At 38.4% G+C, this 19,488-nt stretch overlaps 1 protein-coding gene across 1 annotated transcript in view; it reads left to right on the plus strand.

The window, feature by feature from the left end:
• ATRX (ATRX chromatin remodeler) overlaps positions 1-19,118 on the plus strand; it is a 129,941-nt gene extending 110,823 nt beyond the window's left edge. The window contains exons 32-36 of the mRNA XM_065410527.1: positions 12,055-12,204; positions 16,071-16,196; positions 16,879-16,974; positions 17,574-17,702; positions 18,846-19,118. Coding sequence (XP_065266599.1) covers positions 12,055-12,204; positions 16,071-16,196; positions 16,879-16,974; positions 17,574-17,702; positions 18,846-19,118 — 774 coding nt within the window. The remainder of the gene's footprint in view (positions 1-12,054; positions 12,205-16,070; positions 16,197-16,878; positions 16,975-17,573; positions 17,703-18,845) is intronic.
• The last annotated feature ends 370 nt before the right edge of the window (positions 19,119-19,488 follow it).

Below are 19,488 nucleotides of genomic sequence, written 5' to 3' on the forward strand. Positions count from 1 at the left end.
TCCTTGCCTGAATGTTGCATTATTCTCATAGCTTTCCTCAACCACTCCTCCTCTTCCCACCCACGAACAGTCTATACTTGGCTCTTCCAAAATCAGCAGCCACACCCCCCAAAACCATTGCTGTAGGGTCAGTGAGTAACTGGAAGTAGCTATAAATTTATGATGGGTAGAATTTTGGGACTTAGTCAAGCAGCCTAGCTCTGGAGAGGGCGAGGAGGATTGGGCTGAGGTGTGCAATGAAAGAAGGCTGTTTTTGCAGGACCATCAGATATGGGCATGCAAATTACTTGTCATCTCTTGAAAGTCCTGGATACTATCTGCCTACAAAAAATATATAGTTAAAGAAAACAAAACTACACATAGGAGAAAAAAAATCACTTAAGATTCCAACTGACCTAAAAAATATTGTTTTCTCTCATTAAAACTAATGGAGAGTGATTTCGTTCCTGTCCTACTTTGCCATCACAAGTTGGCAACCTCTTTTGATATTTGTGACTGGTTCTAACAGCAATCAGAATATTCCAGCTTCATCAGGTATTTCTCAGGTACAGTTTTATATTAGGGGATTGTATATGTGAAATATTTTTCATTCTCCCCCCCCCTCCCCATTTACTATGGAAAAAATTGAAGATGAATCCCTGGAGTTTTACTTTAATTCCTTTGGCTTCCATTCACCTTGCTTTTTTTAGCTGTATTTATTTCTTCACTGTAAATTGATTAATTCTTTTTTGGTTCCATCCTTTCCAGCACTGAGTTATTTTACCTACAAATCCTTGAGTAGTCCAATAACCATTTTGACTGCTTCTTGATCCATACATTTTACATATAAATGTCATTGTTGATTGTGTCTTACTTATGGCTGTTACTTATTTTATTTCTTTTGAATTGTACCTTATTTTAAAAAGTGTCTATCTCAGGCTCTAGGCATCTTTAACATAAAGACAAACATCAACATAAATCTATACAAAAGTAGCATAGGGCACCAGCCTTCTTCCACACTACTGGTTTCAGTCCTAATAACTATGGTTCCTACTTACTGTAATTTCACCAGTTTTCCTTCTAATATCTGTGATTTTTGGTGTTCTGTGAATTTATGATTATTCATGAGAAACAAGAGGAAGTCTAAGGAAAGGGTTGGCCCATTACTCACTGAGGAGGGAAAGGCAGTAACAGAAAATTCAGCAATGGCCGGAGTCTTAAATGCCATTTTTGTTTCAGTTTTCACCTAAAAGTTTAGCAGTTATCAAATGACTAACAAACGTCCATGAAAATGGGGTAGGATCGGAGGCTAAAATAGGGAAAGAACAAGTTAAGAATTACTTTGACAAGCTAGATGTCTTCAAGTCGACCAGGGCCTGATGAAATACATCCTAGAATGCTTAAGGAACTGGCTGAAGAAATCTCTGAGGCATTAGATCTTTGAGAATGCATGGAGGAGAGGAGAGGTCCCATCAGCTGAAAAGGACAAATATAGAGCCTGTCTATAAAAAGGGAAATAAAGACAACCCAGGGAATTATAGGCCAGTCAGCTAACTTTGGTACCCAGAAAGATAATGGAGCAAATAAACAATCAATTTGAAAGCACCTAGAAGATAATAAGTTAAGTAACAGTCAACATGGATTTGTCAAGAACAAATCATGTCAAACCAACCTAATATCCTCCTTTGACAGGGCAACAAGTCTTGTGGATGGGGGGAAGGAGTAGATGTGATATTTATCAACTTTATTTAGTAAGACTTTTGATACAATCTCACACAACCTTCTCATAAGCAAACTAGGAAAATACAGCCTAAACGAACCAAATATAAGATGGGTGCACAACTGATTGGAAAACCATAATCAGAGTAAATATCAGTGGTTCACAGTTAATCAGGAGGGCACATTGAGTGAGGTCCTACAAGGATCTGTCCTGGGTTTGGTTCTATTCAGTATCTTCATAAGTGATTTTGATAATGGCAGAGAGTGTACACTTATAAAATTTGCGGATGATACCAAGCTGGAGGAGTTGCAAGTGCTTTGGAGGACAGGATAAGAATTTGAAATGATTTTGACAAACAGAAGAAATTGTCTGAAATAAATAGGATGAAATTCCATAAGGTCAAATGCAAAGTACTACATTTAGGAAGGAATAGTAATTTCACAAAGACAAAATGGGATATGACTGCCTAGGAAGGAGTACTGCAGAAAAGGATCTGGGGGCTATAATGGATCACAAACTAACTATGAGTCAACAGTGCAATACTGTTGCAAAAAAATGAACATTAATCTGGGATGTATCACCAGGAGTGTTGTAAGCAAGACACGAGAAGTAATTATTCCCCTCTACTCAGCAGACCTCAACTGGAGTATTGTGTCCAGTTCTGGGCAGCACATTTGGGAAAGATGTGGACAAATTGAGAAAAGTCCAGAAGAGAGCAACAAAAATGATAAGTCTAGAAAGCACAACCCACGGGGGAAGATTGAAAAAATTGTTTGTTTAGTCTGGAGAAGAGAAGGGGGTGGAGGGGCGGGACACATAAAAGATTGTTATAGAGAGGAGCGTGATAAATTGTTCTCCTTATCCGCTGAGGACAGGAGAGGAAGTAATGGGCTTAATGGCAGCAAGGGAGATTTAGGTTACACATTAGGAAAAATGTCTTAACAGTAAGGGTAGTTAAGCACTGGAACAAATTACCTAAGGAGGTTGTGGAATCTTTGTCATTGGAGGTTTTTAAGAACAGGTTAGACCAATAGTGGGCAACCCGCAGCCCGTCAGTGTAATCCACTGGTGGGGCCACGAGACAGTTTGTTTACATTGACTGTCCGCAGGCGCAGCCACTGGGAGCTAAGGGCGACCGTGGCTGTGGACAGTCCATATAAACAAACTGTCTCGCGGCCCATCAGGGTAATCTGACAGGCCGCAGGCGGGCTGCAGGTTGCCCTTCCCAAACCTACATTTTTGTGATTCTGTGATTCTTTCTTTAATAGTTTGAATTCAGGTAGTTTACTAGCATTAGAGTTTCTCTGTTACCTTCCTGCTATATTGGTGTTTTCCTTATTTCAGTGTAATTTTAATAGCAATGCCTATTTCTGGCTTTATAATTGTAATACCTGCAATATTAACAATGAGACAAATTCAATATCTGGTTCATGCTTGGTTCTTTTGCAAAAATCAAAACAGAAATAAGAGGCATCTAACATTAATTATATTTAGGAAAACATTTTATTATAATATTCATGAATTGCACAGTAATCAGAGAGGAAAATCTTGGTCAAAGTCGTGTTGCATAATTAGATAGTTTGTTCCTGATAAATTTAGCATACACGATCTGATCTCTACAGCCTTTAGTAGGGAACAAAGGCTAGTAAAACCTATTACAGACATTTACCTGCATTTCTTCTTTTTGACACTGAACTGCCTATACTTTTCTTACAAAGACAGAACTGTTCCTTTGTAATTATCAGAAAAGCAAGATAGGCATTTAAGCTAACGTGAGGCTTTAGTTTTGTTTTTTACAGGTTTGGGGTATAATTTTCTCCCTTGTGTTCAGGCCCCTTCAGCTTTTATTTCTTCAAAGCATAGTTTGCTGCACAATGATGTCATTGTGCAATTTTATTACCATGCAGATGGTAAGATAAGGAACTTTTGCCTCTGTAATTCTTGGCATTGGCAAGAAATGCACCATAGTAATCATGCAAATGTACTAGAAGCAATATGTGGAACTACAGCTAGAATCCAGAAAAACAACACCCCTCCAAACCCCAATACATGAACAAATGTTGAAAACATGGATTTTGAAATTTAAGTGAATATATAGTCAAACCCTTAAGGCTAGTTCTTTAAAGGGAGTAGATTGTGAATTGGGTGGTGTATTTTCTCTTCCATCTTTCTCTACAGCCATCAAAATGTAGATTAGCCATCTTTCTCTAAGGTCTCCTCATGAAAAGGATAGTTGAGTGCAGACCCAGCACACTTGTTGACTTCATTAAAGCCCAATAGCAGGGCTTTTCCAGCTCTGCTAGGAGGAGTTGCATACATTAAGAAGGAATTGTTGAAGACTCCATAGTTAAATTGAGTCTAGACTTCCTAGACTTATCTTTATCACCTATAATTTATGATTTGAGCAGCTGATTTGTTTGTAAATTCTTTTGCTTTAAATATGTTAGGATTCTTCAGGTGCTTTTGGAAATTTTATAATTAAAGACTTTGTATAGGTTAGATAAACAAAAATTGCCTGTTTTCTAATATTCTCAGTGTCTGTAAATTTTTGGCTTGTGTTCTTAGTGCTCTAAATTTGAGATGTATATCTTCACACACATACACAGTTTCCTTATAAAGAGTAATTTGTGGAGGAAAAAATACTATAATTATGTGCCAGATCCACATGACAAAAAAGCAGGAGTATATAAATTTGCCTGGCAGTTAGCAAAATTAATCTGTATATAGCTAACAGTTACATTTTTAAACATCATGCCATGTAAAATTTTACTGGTAGTTAAATACATCTGTGTTTACTGTTTTCACCATAATGGGCTTTTACAATATCTCATTACTCGGGTGTTGAATTTTAAGAGATCGTCAATAATAAAAACACAAAACATCAGAGTTGCAAGGAATGTTTTAATGTCAGATTTTCTAATATAACAATATTGCTTCCAAATAAAGAGCAATATTTGGGGACATTATGGGTGTAGTAGTAAGAGGGCCTGAGACATAAGACCTTGTATCAGAGGCCTGGGCTAAAGTAGTGGTCAAAGATTTGCTGATATAAAACAAAGTCCTGCTGTGAGCTAGGCAGGGCCTGCACATAGAATCTGGCAAAAACAGGGCTGATATTGCAAAAACACATTCCTAAGAGGTGCTAGGCACAAAGCATGCACACAAACATGTTCCAGAAGGGTGGTACCAGAGCACCTCGATACCAATACATTCCCCAAAGGTAACAAAAACACACTGACCCATTTTAAAAACAAGGTCCGGATAACAACATGATGGATAGAAATGTTTTAATCTAACCAACAGGCACAAGGTAATGGGTGGTGGTTAGCTACGTCAGAGAGTGGTCTCTAGGTACATCAGAGGGCAGTAACTAGCCACGTCAAGGGGGCAACACATAACTTGTTTGTATGTGTGTATAAAAATGTATCTCAGAGGAAGTGTCTTTGTCTGGCCGAGGGGAAAATGGAAAGTCCTGCCATTCACTGAGCTGGTCCATTATCTCGAGCATACATGTGTTAGTGTACCTGTAACCATTGAGCACCATGCTTCATTGGCAATAAACCTGACCAAGTTCCTTCGCTGAAAACTGAGTCTGTGAATTTATTGGGCAGGTCAGTCAAAATCTGCTGTCTGCGCAGAGCTGGGACACCATGTTAAAAGAACACACGCAGCCAAACATCTATCAACAATGGGGATTTTTACGCTGCTTTAAAAAAAAAAAAAAAGGGGGGGGGGGGGGACCCTTGCCAGCAAGTCTCAGAACCTGCGTCAAGTGACTGGGGCTCACACTACAGAGCTAAAATTAGCAGTGTAGACATTCGGGCTCGGGCTGGAGCCTGGACTCTGAAACCCGCTGAGGGGGATGGTCGTCAGAGCCCAGGCTCCGGCGCGAGCCTGACCATCTACATTGATATTTTTAGCCCCGTAGCTCGAGCCTGAGTCAGTTGACCCTGACTATAAGACTCGCTGTGGGTCTTTTTTTCAGTGTACACATCCTCTATTGTGAAAAATTTTATCATTATTTAGATTACGTAAAAACGAAGAAAAATCACAAAACTTTCACAAAGGCAAGACAGTAATACTTTTAATCAAATATTGAACAGGGGAAAAGCCACCTTACAGATTTCTGTATTGATGGATATCAAGGCATATGTCATAACTTGTGCACGTTTTTAGCCTTCTCACTAAACAAAAGCAATGACGCTTACAAGTTGAAGTATAACCACTGCTTATAGGCATATACTTGGCATTGGAAATATTTATGCAAAATTTGCATATATAACATGTATGTTTCCTTAACATAGCTAGCAACATTTATATGATACAAAGGATAACTGGAAGGAGGTGGAAATTTGTCTCTAAAATTTTAGTCTTTGGGATTTTTTTTAAGAAATCATCCAAGTGATTGTGTAATTTGAATTTTTTAAAAATTCAGCTGGTTTCAATTTCATGAGATCTACATGTGTAATCCAAAAACGTATTGCTCCTACAAAAGTCATAGAAACTCAGGACAAAAACTTAGTTGAGCTATAGTTATGGTTGCAAAGTGCTACTAGAAAAAGGACATTCACTCAGAGTCTCATTTTACCACCCTTAATCACGTAAGGGTTTGAAGGCTCAGATCCTTGGTATGAAATATAATAAAGAAAGATTGGAGGCAGATGTCACTACAGGGAGAATGTTAAGATAATTGCCCAGAACATAAATTTTCAGTTCACTGGTGTGTGCAAATAAATAGTGTGGTGAGCATGGTATTAGAACTCCTTATTTACGTAAGGCTGGATTTTTAAAGGTATTTAGGCTGTTAATGCCCATTAACTTTGCTTTTTAAAAATATGATTATACTGCTACATCTTTTTGATTAGCACTTAACAGTACTGGCCTAACTGTTGCATAACAATTTGTGTTTGTTTTGGAATAAAGATGGCATGACTGCTAGATCTTTCATTGTATTTTGTTTATGATGTAGTATGTACGCTAGTGATTGTGTGACTCTTGTCACCTTCAAAAGAGTTAACAAGTAGCTACTATGCAGTTTTTTGGTGGACTATATTCTTCTTCAGTCCCCATCAGTACTACCTTTTTATCACACAGATATGCTGCTGTTGTGGTATAATATGTTTTCCAAGGAATCAGAGTAGCAGCCGTGTTAGTCTGTATCCGCAAAAATAACAGGAGTACTTGTGGCACCTTAGAGACTAACAAATTTATTAGAGCATAAGCTTTCGTGGGCTACAACCCACTTCTTCGGATGCATCCGAAGAAGTGGGTTGTAGCCCACGAAAGCTTATGCTCTAATAAATTTGTTAGTCTCTAAGGTGCCACAAGTACTCCTGTTATTTTTCCAAGGAATGCGTACATTGACTCTTCAGTACTCCTAGTCAGCTTGAGTATTGAGAGTCTGGTTCTCTGTAAGGCAGAGCACTATTGCTAGGATTTTAATTTAACACTAGTTGCTGAAAGCCCCGGCTGTCATAGAGGTATAATTCATAAATTCATGTGTAAAAAAAGCTAAAAATGGAGCTTTTATTTCTGTGCGCTGTGTTTGTAGTGAGCAGTGTTGCTGTGTGTACACAGAGCTGCCTCTTGGATGGAGGCACAGCCACCTCTTGCCTCACATAGCTGGTACTCCCATCTTTCCTGATCAACTGTCATATTCCAACCTCCACAAAACTCTCACATTCCGTCTCATTCTCACAGCATGCATTGATGATTGAACCTGGTGATACTCTAAACAAAAAGAGCTCTCAACCATGCTTGTAGCTGTGTCCATCACTTTACACCAGTGGCCCCAAACTTTTTACCTTACGCCCCACCTCTTACCCCTGTCCGCGTCCCGTCAATCCCTCCCATGCTCCCCCCCCAGGGAGTGGGGCCACGGCTCCAGGAGGGCGGGATGCGGACAGCGGTAAAGGGGCCAAGGCTGGTGCCACAGCTGGGGACGGGGCCAGGAGTGGAGCCGGCACGTGTGGCCGGGGACAGGAGCAGAGCAGGGTGGAGCCCCCCATCCCCCACTCCCCTCGTGTGGACTGGCTTGGGCCCTAGCTGTGCCTTCCTGCGGGAGCGGGGGCACATCCCACAGTTTGGGGACCTTTGCTTTACACTGACTCAGTTGACATTTGTGGCTTCAGAGTGACACAGAAAATAACGTTGTTGGAATCTTGTTATATAGATACTAGTTTATTTTTTAACAGTGCTATTTCAGGTCTGTCGCATCTTACGCGCATTTAACATGCGCAATTTCAGCTTTACGCTGTCGGCAAAATACAAGAAAAGGAACCATGAGGAAGGCAGATTCAGTTCTTGATTTTTTGTGTTTAAAAGGCTATTTTTATATTAAAAAGTTCTGTATAAAAGTACACAAAAATTATTAAATTAGCCTTAACTTTCACTGATTAAAAGCAAATTTTTATTAATCCACTATCTCTGCATCTTTGCAAAAATACTGTATTAAAAATTATCTCTGTCAGTCCAAGAAAAGCATACCAGGTGCACTATGGCTGATTAATCAGTGGCTCAAATTTAGATGATGTAAGTATAGAAATAATTACTGTATGTGCAGTGGGCTTTGTGTAGATTTCTGTTAGGCTGGTGACTAGTTATCTAATCCAGATTGAAGTTTTGGGCACCTCAAAGCGTTTTTAGTTTTGTAGAACAGCAGATTAAAAGGGTAGAAGGCACACTGGAGCTATTACCTTTCCTTGAAAGAGAGAGTTTAAACAGAACTTTCTCAGTTAACATTAGAAATATAATAAAAAATATAGTAACGTTTTTTGCTTTGCGTTGGGCTTTTTAGCAATGGAGGTGGGTGCTTTAAATAAATTGACTTATGAGTACTATTATAGTATTTTTAAATAGATTCTCTCAAATTTTTACACTGAACTCCCACAGGATTATGTGCTGGGGGAAAGATTTAGCGCAGCAATTCTCAACTGGGGGTCCACGCCCCCTTTTGGGCCACAAGCCCTTTTACAGGGGCCCTGGGGCTGAAGCCCCAGCTACCTCCACCCTGAGCTACCCTCTTGCCCGTACTCAGCCCCTAATTGCCCCCTGCCTGCACCCTGAGCAGTTTGCAAACTTTTTGAGCTGAGCTCCTCCCCCCTTTGAGTTATAATTTTTGGTTGTGTGCCCCTCCCAACCGAGACAGGCCGGGTGGCCTTCTGAGATGAGTCGGGGGATGGAGGTGGTGCTCCCTCCCCGGACCCTGCTGTGCGGAGCTGCCCCAAGCCCCGCCAGGCTCTGCCCCCCTCCCCAAATAGAAGTCAAACTATGTCATAGCATGTTGGGTCGGGGGTGGGGGGAATCGGAAAGAAAAAGGTTGAGAACCCCTGATTTAGCGCATATTAAAGTAACTGTAAAAAGATTTTTCCCCAGTGGTTGTTTTGGCTTTTTCATTTTGTAACAGATATGTTCAAAGTGACAAGTTCAAGTAGTTGTCACTTCACCGCTTATGGCCACTAGCACTAGACTCCCCAAAGAGGTGATGCTGGAGCAGACCAAAGGCCAGGTGGGGAGAGGTACTCTAGAGGCAGCGTGTCTGCCTCAGATACAGGGCCCCAGGAGCATCCAGTAGTGTGTACTCTGTCATTTATTCCTGTTGTTGTCTCAAGTCCCCAGTGCCACCAGCAGCACCCCCCAATCAGCAAAAGCAAGCAATGCATTAATGCAGATGTAGTCCATTATTTTTTGTCAAGATATAGTCAAGGTCCAGACTCCAAAGAAAATAATAAAAAATGATTAGAGTAAGTACATGAAAAGATTTTGGGGTCTGTTCAAAAGAATCTGGCAGTCTGGATTTGGCCCCTGGATTTCCACCTCATTGACTACTCCTGCCTTAATGCCATAGTATTTATGTTGTTAAATGTAGGATTGGCTGAGTTGGGCATTGTATCTCTTTAGCAGTAGTTTGCAATATGTGAGCGTTAGTCGTCCGGGATTTAGCAAGTGTTTGCTTTTTCATTGTAGTCTAAGAAGAGAAAATTTGTGACTTCTTAAAAAGCTGCTAACTCCAGTATAGTAAATTTCTCTGCTTCTTTTCTATAAGTCACTGAATTGGTTGAGAAAAGGTATTTATTTTATGACTCAGTATATAGGTTGTGTGCCCTCCTGGGTTAGTGTTCTTTTAGATGCAATTCTTCTGTTGCATTTATTTCCATGAAAAATTGAAAATGACAGCTGGGAGAAACATTTTTGAAGTTTGGAAACATTTTTCAGCAATTTTCAGTTCAGCACCAAAATTGCATTTCAGTATCGTTTTAAAAACCTATAAACCATATTGCTAAATGTTTTTTTTAATTTCAGAGTATACTAATGCAAATCAATAAACTTTTTTGCTGAATTTCACATAAAATTGAATTAATTAGTTTTTCAGTGTAAAAACATTTAAGAAAATGTAATGGCGGTATCGTACTTAGCTTTCAATCGTCATCGCTTTATTTAATACAAAATAAAGTTTAGACAAAGAAAAGCAAACATACACAGTTGGATGTAATTTAAACCACATTTTGATGACTGTGTTGGCCAAGTGAGTGTGGATTATATTCCAGTATTGTTTTCAGTAATAGTGTTACCATGGAAACTAATGCATATGCATGTATAAGAACCCTCCACACACTTATGTACAGCTACAGTATGTTGAGAAAGCTTTTATTGTGTTAACTTAATTTTGTAATCTCTTCTGGACTTTCACCCACCTCCCTTAAATGTTTTCTGTGTATCCTATTACCACATCCTTTCTCTTCCCCTAAATCCCATTATTTAATTCATGTGCCCTTTAGTCACACGGATATATCACAGAGTTTGCTCCTGAGGGGCTGGAGGAGAATGTGGTGGCTCCCACATGAAAAGGCCAGTTGATAGGACAAGGATGAAACAAAGAGGTTGACTTTTTAAAAAAAGATGTTAACTGCTTTAATACTCAAAATTATGGTTTGTTTTTTGCCTGTGTAGCAGTATAAAGTGTAGAAACAGATAGTAGTCACTTGTGATTAAGGAATTGGACTGGGATTCAGGATATCTGGGTTCGCTTCTTGGCTCTGCCACAGGCTCCCTGTGTGATCTTGGCTACAAGTCACTTTTTCTCCGTGGATCAGTTCCATACCTTCTACTTGTATTTGTTTCCCTTTCTCCCATCTTAGGTCTATATGGACTGTGAGCTCTTCAGATTAGGAACACAGTCTGCACTTTGCGCTCCCAACAGGAGCGGGATCTAGTAATCTTATGGGCCTTGTTTCTGTTGATCCTCAGAGGCATTGCTTTCATTTCAACACCAAGCATTGTCATGTGGGTGCCCATGGAGAAGGAAATGTTGACTCAGTAAAAATGAAGACTGCTAAATCTTTAACTTTAATTTAAGATACAAGCAGCTTTGTTCCATCCATTCTTTTCCCCTCCATTTGTTTTTATTTCACTTTTTAATTGAGATAACATTATCTCCTTACCTGGCATCTGTATTCCTAGCAAGGACAATAGCACCTAAATACTGTATGTTAGTTACCTGCCACGTTATCTCTTTTATTTGCTTAATTAATAAATTAGGGTTTTTTAGGTTAGTGACTGTGACTTTTGAAAAATAGTAATAATTTTTAACACCGCTCCATAGGACCTTTAATATTCAGGACTTTGAATAAAACAATTTGCAACTGTTGAGGTCATTTAAATATTTTAGTTATTATAAAAGTGTAAAAGTATTAGGATAGTATAGAATGTGAGTGTCCAAAGCATGGCCTGTTGGCCAAATCCAGCGCATGGAACCCAGAAATGTGACATTTTAATATAGAGGTGTGGAGACTACATATCCCAACACATGCATCTCGCCATTTTGAAAAAGGTGGCCTCCTCCAGGCGCTATTGGTGGTGTAGTAGTGAAACTGCTTCAGGAGTTTTAGGTTGAAATATGCAATTTGGACTCAAATACTTTCCAACTCATAAAATCCAACAGGGAGGCTCTACCTCATCACTGAAGGAGATTATCATAGCCTCCCGTCAGGGGCAGCGTACAAGCATCTCTTAAAAAAGCAATTATTTGGCACATTTCATTCTATTTAGGTTCTATACTGCATCAGTCATTGTGGAATCTGGGCATACTGTAGGGGTGCATTAAGTGATTTGACTATCTGTTGCATGAGGTTGTTTCTCCATTACCTTTCTTATCAGGAAAACTGCATTTGTTTTTTGTTTTGTTTTTTAATTTCTTTTAGTTTTGTTTATATATGAAGTGCTTTGAGCTCTATTGTGAAAGTCAGGTCAAAGAAATATGACTTGCACATGCTCAACAAAAATATTCTGTAGCACTATTACAGATAAAAATATTTAACAAGTGACCTTCATTTCATGGTACTTTTTCATTTAATCAGGATACAATTCTGGCAGAATTGCTTCAAATCCACAAAGAACATATAGTGGGCTATCATGAACATGATTCCCTCCTAGACCATAAAGAGGAAGAAGAATTGACTGAAGAGGAAAGGAAGGCAGCTTGGGCAGAATATGAAGCTGAAAAAAAGGTAAAGATGTCTGCACTAACTTAAAGTGGGTGTCGTGTGTGTGAAAATAACCTTCAGTTTAAAAAAAGAAATTGATTGTTCTGTGAGCACAATGAATCTTCGTAGAAATAGCTCTATTATAGGCTTGAAAATGGGCTTCTGAATATTATCTAAAATGGTAATTTTAAATATCACCTCTATAAAAGCTAAACAGACCATGAAAAATGAAAAAATAGATGCTGTTTTGGTGGGGGACTTTTGTATGTATTTGCTTCAAGATATTTTTACTTAGTGTTTGTTACTTTTTTTATTAATAATTAGCTTTGTAGTTTTCACATTTTATATTATACATCCAGCTGACATTCTTTACTATATTTCATTTGGAAAATTTATGGAAAATCTCTACCTTTTGAGATTTTTTTAATGGAAAAATGGGCATCTGGTTTCAAAACAAGCCCTCCACCTTTCCCTAACCCCAGAAAATATAATCCAGTTGAGGCATAAGTAAATATTGGAATTGGCCGGAGAGTTTGCAGTTTATTCATTCCCAAAGTCCTAGATTCTTAAACTAGAGACAGTTCTTTTTGATCTAGTAATTCCTGGGTAGTTATAAAAAAAGTGGGAGAAGGAAGTAGGGTGCATAACAAGGATTTTATAAAACTGTCAAAAAGGGAGAGACCCAATGATGGTCAGGTAATTACTTTGGTTTGAATTATGGACAGAAAGACAGAAAGTTTTAGTGGGAATGGTCATTGCAGTAAGTAGAATGAACTTTCTAGTGTTAAGAGAATAAAAATATCTGTTCTTAAAATATGCTTATAAATTTGTGACTTAGTTCAAAAGTCTTGAAAATAATTACAGTTCACTGAACCCACTGGGAGAACAGAGAAAACTGAAACTAGTCTCCATTATCATACTGCACAAGGAGAATAAGAACTTAAGTATTGGTTTGTTTGGTGTAAATAGGAGTACACCTCTACCCTGATATAACGCTGTCCTCGGGAGCCAAAAAATCTTACCGTGTTATAGGTGAGACTGCGTTATGTCGAATTTGCTTTGATCCACCGGAGCGCACAGCCCCCCCCCCCCCCCCCCCGGTAGAGCTGCTTTACTGCGTTATATCCGAATTTGTGTTATATCGTGTCGCGTTATATCGGGGTAGAGGTGTATTGTTGCTAGAGTATTCCTCTAAAGGATGTAAAGGCAGCAGAAGTGAAAAATGCTTGAAAGTCTGAAAGATGTTGTACCTGGGTGATCAGATCTGATAACTAATCTACTTTCTCTTTTGAATTCACAAAATGGGAAGTATGGAAAATTGCTGAAGATTTTAAGTGGGCATCTGACTCAGTTTAGAGAGAATTTCAGGAGTTCACAGATGGGTAGAGTAGTTGGAGATTTTTGGTAGCAATGTAATTTATCTGAGGGAACTGAAGTACTGTGTGAGATATGACACTAAAACATCTGGATGGCTCTAAGTGGAGATACAAGTTTAACAATCATCGATATGCAGTTGTGTAGGGCCAGAAAGGACCATGAACTCATGTCTTGAACTGTTTATCGTTTCTGTCATCTGTTTTCAATCTATTTTTTTTTAAATGTCTTGTCCTGAGGACAAAAGTTCTCACGAAAGAACACCATACCCAGTCTGGGTAGGGGACTATGGTCAGAGGAAAATGTCCTATGAGTCCCCCCCCCAAAAGGGATTAAAAACCCTTAATTTACTATATTTCATGTGTCTTCCAAACTTAATTTTGAACAGGACCTAGAACAAAAATACCCAAGAAACCCTTTCATTCACACCTGGGGGAGAGGGGGAAAGGCTTCTGAATAATTTTTACTGTTAGAAGTGCCTTTTTCCAGTTTTATCATCTTATATAGTGCATAAGACCTCATGACATTTATTTTAAAAAACATGTAAAGTAGTACCATTTCCATTAGACAAAACAACCTGCTTGAAGGATACAAGAGCATCATGCATGAGTACAACCCTGCGCAGTGTGCAGCTCCTGTCTGGGAGCTTGCAAGCCGCTTGTATACACTAGCGTGACCAGGGACAGCTGCCAGTGACCCTAGTGCCCACCCCAGTGGGTGGGGCTGGGGTGGTACTGCCATGCCGGAGGAGCTGCCAGCGTGGGGCGCTGGCTCCTGGGAGCGGCGGCCCAACATGTTGCTACTTTTGCCACTATGGTTCCCGGTAGAACCCTTCAGCTCTGCAGATACCGATTTATAGCTGCGGATATAAATTTTGTATCCGTGCAGGGCTCTATGCATGGGGCTTAGAATCTAAGGACTGGAATGATCAAGCAATTGAAAATCTATTTTCTCTATTTCTTTTCAAATGTGAAGCCCTGCAAAATTTAGATTTTTGGAAGATTGTTGAGTAATTCCTACCAGTATTTTGAGAATTCTATGTTCATTTGTATTTAATAGGAATTCTATAGTAAAAAGACCTTTTTTCAATTTAAAAAATTAGGCTATATGTGAATTACAGTATATGAGAATCCTTAACAAACACAGGATGGTTTATGGCAAAGCTGAAAGTGCTATTAATACACCTGGCTAGTTACCAACTCCTAATGTTACTAATTAATTCACATTGCTACTATTCTTAATACTTAAATCATACCCTTCATAAAACAGAGTAACAGTTTATATACATATAGATTCTGAAAGAAGCCTCCTCAGAGTTGTCAAACTTCATTATATAACTACCAGATTATGAACTCTGAGAGAAAGTTAACCACTTCAGATCAGACTGTGATTAAGAGAAAAAGAATAATACCTATTCAGGATAGATTCTGTGATATCCAAGATAAAATTATATAGGGTTGATTTATGGAGACCTAGTTGTTTGCAAAGGCATAGCTTTATACCTGCCTGGCATAGTTGCTTTTTTAACAATCCCAAAGGAAAGAATTTACTATATTGGCATCTGTAATTCAGTTTTATTTAAAACAAAAGTATTTGTCTTTGCTTTTTGCAGAAGGTGGGATTATTTGTTCTTTTAAAGAACAATGGTGGTTACACTACGCCTATTTAGGCATTGGTGTCCCTCCATTTTGGAAATACAGGTTTGCCAGAATAGCCTAATGGCTTTGTGCAACCAGGCATGCATGCCTCTCAGTTGCTTTGTGGTATAATTTGTTTGAATATTTTTGTGAAATATTTTTCTGCTTCAATAACTTTTGTGATCTAATTGATGTTTTTGACTTTTATTTCAACAATGGACTTGTGTATTTGAGAATTATTCCTTGCAAGGGGTCTTGTATTTCTTTCTTCCAATGAATAAAACTCTGCATACTGCATTTCTGTCAAGTCAGACTAACCCTGTTCAGCTGGTTTTTCTGTATTTGATTAATCCATTTTTGAAGTCCTTGTGCTGATGTATCTGTAATGGTGTCTGGCTAGACAAACGTATCCTACTGTATCCAGATCACAGTACTTCAGCATGTCCTTAAAAATCAGTTATATAAACCTTAAACAATGTATTTTGTCAGACAATATACGTATCACATACACACTTTTACATTAGTGTAGTATGTATCACTAGACAAATTGAGGACATTGTTAGGATTTTCTTCTCTTACTGTGTTTATACCAGTTAATTATAGATGAACTAGACTCAAATCTCAAGACAAGTACTGAGGCTTCTCTGAGTGGTTGGAAACTTAATCATTTTGATTCCACGCTTTGGAAAGAATTTTCAAAACACTCAGATGGTTACAGTTCTAAGGGTTAAAACTTTATCTATAAGATCTTTGGTTTCTCTTGTAGGGTGTCTTTTGTTCGTGTGTGTTCAATTCTTTCCTAGAACTGACAGCAGTGGCATGCTATAGAACTTGGTTTTAGCTACTGTGAATATTCCTAAGTACAATTTTGTTTTTAAGGGTCTGACCATGCGCTTCAACATGCCAGCTGGGACTAATATGCCTCCTATCAATTTCAACTCTCAAACTCCATATATTCCGTTCAATTTGGGAGCATTGTCGGCAATGAGTAACCAACAGCTAGAGGTAGGTAGTGAAATCCAAATGGCACAGTGTATCGACATTGCTTTGAGCATGTCTCAGATATTCAAATTAAGTTACAAATCAGTAATTACTGAAATTTTTTAACATCCTGATAGTTAATGCCTTCTAACTGAATGTCACATTTTTTTAAAGTAGGTCTCTGATATGTCTGTTAGTTGAAATCTACTAATTTGTGTGTGCATATTGAAATGCTTATACCAACAGTGTATTCTGATTATAGGAAGCTGATCACTTATAGGAAGCATATGTATATTATTAGGCATGTACTAGTATAATTTAAAACAAGAAGTAATGTTGATCACAGTCATAGTGAGTGTGAATGTGACAATTATAATAATTTTACAATGCCAACTACAAAAAGTTTGTTAGGTGTAAAATTTTGTCACTTGGGTTTAACACTATTTTGATCGTCTAAAAAGCACTGAGTGAGCAGATTGTTTTCAGTTGACTTGTTTGTATTTTCTGTTCATTTACTTACCTCCAAAGTCTAATCGTGTGTGAATTTATTTCCATCCTATTACCCAACTCTGTATGTTCACTTGTGTAAAAAAGTTTTAAATGTAGTTACATAAATTGGTGATGGAGAAAAGCATTTCTAAATGTGTTAACTTAAGCTCTTGCATTGCACCTATCCTTTATAATTCATTGTCTGCTGTTCTCTCAGGACCTCATTAATCAAGGAAGAGAAAAAGTTGTGGAAGCAACCAACAGTGTAACTGCAGTGAGAATTCAGCCCCTTGAAGATATAATTTCAACTATAGTAAGTAAAATAGATATTAATCCAAATTTGGTCAAGAGCTGGAAAAATGTTAAGAAGCAGTGTCAAGCAAAGAAGTGACTACTGATTGTAAATAGTCATCCAGTTAATTGTCATATTATTTCTTCTTTATTAATAAAGCAGTATTTTTAATTAGTGCTGATTTCTGTTACCGCAACTTGTAATAACAGCTAATTAATGATGAGGTGGGGTAATAGCACCTGTGGGCATAGCAGAATCTTGTAGTGCCAACGATTTGGTCCATAGCTCCATGTCAGTATTTACCATACAGTGAAAATGCTGGCTCCCTGCAAATGAGACTGATAGGCTCAGCTGAGTGGTTTTTCCCCCCCCTGTTTTCTTCTCCATACATTTTCCCCTTTTAAAATAAAATCTAGGAAAGCATGTTTTTTACTGGCAATATAAAGATCTAATAACTTCTGGTTATAGTTATAAAACTGTACTTCCCCAGAATATTTCCTGGAAACTGGGCTGTCATTCAATGCCAACTATATTAATCCAGCTCTGAAAAAATTGCGAGAACGTGATTGCCCTTACTTTTCTATCAGTGACTAATAAAATGTCTTTTTTTTCCTTTTCAGTGGAAGGAAAATCTGACCCTGACAGAGACCCAAGTACAGGCCTTGGCCCTAAGCAGACAGGCAAGCCAGGAGCTTGATATTAAGCGCCGAGAAGCCATCTATAATGATGTCTTGACAAAACAACAGATGGTAAGAATTCTGAATGCCTTTTAGATAGTTATATTTATTTGGATTGGGGTGTGTGAGTGACACCAACCTGGACTAGCACATGATATTAAAGATGTTTTTGTAGAATGCCAGCTTCTTATCAATCCCTTGGGCCCAGTAATTACCAGCAGTGTGCTTTGCTCCTCCACACCAGAAAGTGCTGAGTCACACAATGTTTTGGACTAGCATTGCTCATTTAGGGAGCTGTCGTGTAAAGTAGATTGCAAAATACAGTCTTCCGAATTCTACTATGAATTCATGTATTTGAAGTGCTTGAAGACTAAGTGGCTTAAAGAAAACCAAATACCTAACTGGTAATAGACATGTAGCATACAGTGACCTTTACACAAGACCCGGTCTCCTTAAAGATGTTTCCTTTCTAATTGTGTATAGGAACTTGCAACTCTTCAGTATGGTTCAGTTTACAGCATTTTAGTTCTATGGGAAAACAAATCAAAAGCACTCCTCCATTCATTAAATCTTCCTTAAAACAAGTCAGAAACCAAAATAATCCATGCCAGTGCTATCTTTCTGAAACCTTTCTCATCACCCTTTCCTGGTGTGTTCCTTTACCATTGACAGGCTTTGTACTGGAAAGTTCTAACTCCTGGCACTAAGGAATTATTTTATGCAGAATGCACATAACTTAAAACCACATAACTCATTAGTACTTTCTAAGTAATCTTGAGAAATCTGAAACTTTCCCAGTAGGTGCTACTCCAACTGGAAGTGTTTTCTCCTTTGGTGTTTGTCACTAAATGTTTATTTGCCCATCAACTTGTAGGATTTTCAAAGGGATGATAAATGGTACCTGACAACAAATGCTGTAACTAATACATGGGAGTAATTTCACAGTATAGTGCATATCACCATGGCAACTAACATAAATGCTGCCTGCAATACAATAGGCAAGTCATTAGGAGAACTTAGTCCTAAATGGTGTTACTAACTGGTTTCTACAGTAATCAGCTTGTGAATGCCATCACGTTAGTGATGGTGATAACAATAATGCTTTTTTCTTCAGCCATGGTACCCCTAACCAATTGATTTTTAACTCTAAACTTGATACTTGCTGCATTAAGACAGGTCATGCACTTGTAACAACTCCACTTTCCCTCCACACAGTTAATCAGTTGTGTTCAGCGGATACTTATGAACAGAAGACTACAGCAGCAGTACAATCAGCAGCAGCAGCAGCAAATGTCTTATCAACAAGCAGCAATGAGTCATCTCATGATGCCAAAGCCTCCAAATTTAATCATGAATCCTTCCACCTACCAGCAGATAGATATGAGAGGAATGTATCAGGCAGTTTCTGGTGGTATGCAGCCACCGCCATTGCAGCGTGCACCACCCCCAATGAGAGGCAAAAATCCAGGACCTTCCCAAGGGAAATAAATGTGATTTTGCACTAAACGGATTGTTAAAATCAGAGAGAGAACTTTTTTATTTTTTTAGGAATCAATGGCTTAACAGAACTCAACTGCATAAATAGTTTGGATCCCTTAAATGCCATGTTCCATATTAGTGTTTCAACTGTGTTTTTAAATAGGATGTAACATTTTTCCCTCTCATGTCCGTGATGTTGCCTAGAATCTTCTTACATGTGTTGAATACAGGAGATATCAAATTGTTTTCAGTGAAAACAAGCCCTTCCATAATAGTAGCAGCTCCACAGGTTTACTGGCTAACGTCCTATGCTTGTTTTTAGTAGCCATAAAACCATCATCAAACATGAGAAGCTTAGGAAAGACAACAGATCTGTATG

This window comes from Emys orbicularis, chromosome 9, assembly GCF_028017835.1.
Source record: "Emys orbicularis isolate rEmyOrb1 chromosome 9, rEmyOrb1.hap1, whole genome shotgun sequence".
In the NCBI taxonomy this organism is placed as follows: Eukaryota; Metazoa; Chordata; order Testudines; family Emydidae; genus Emys; species Emys orbicularis.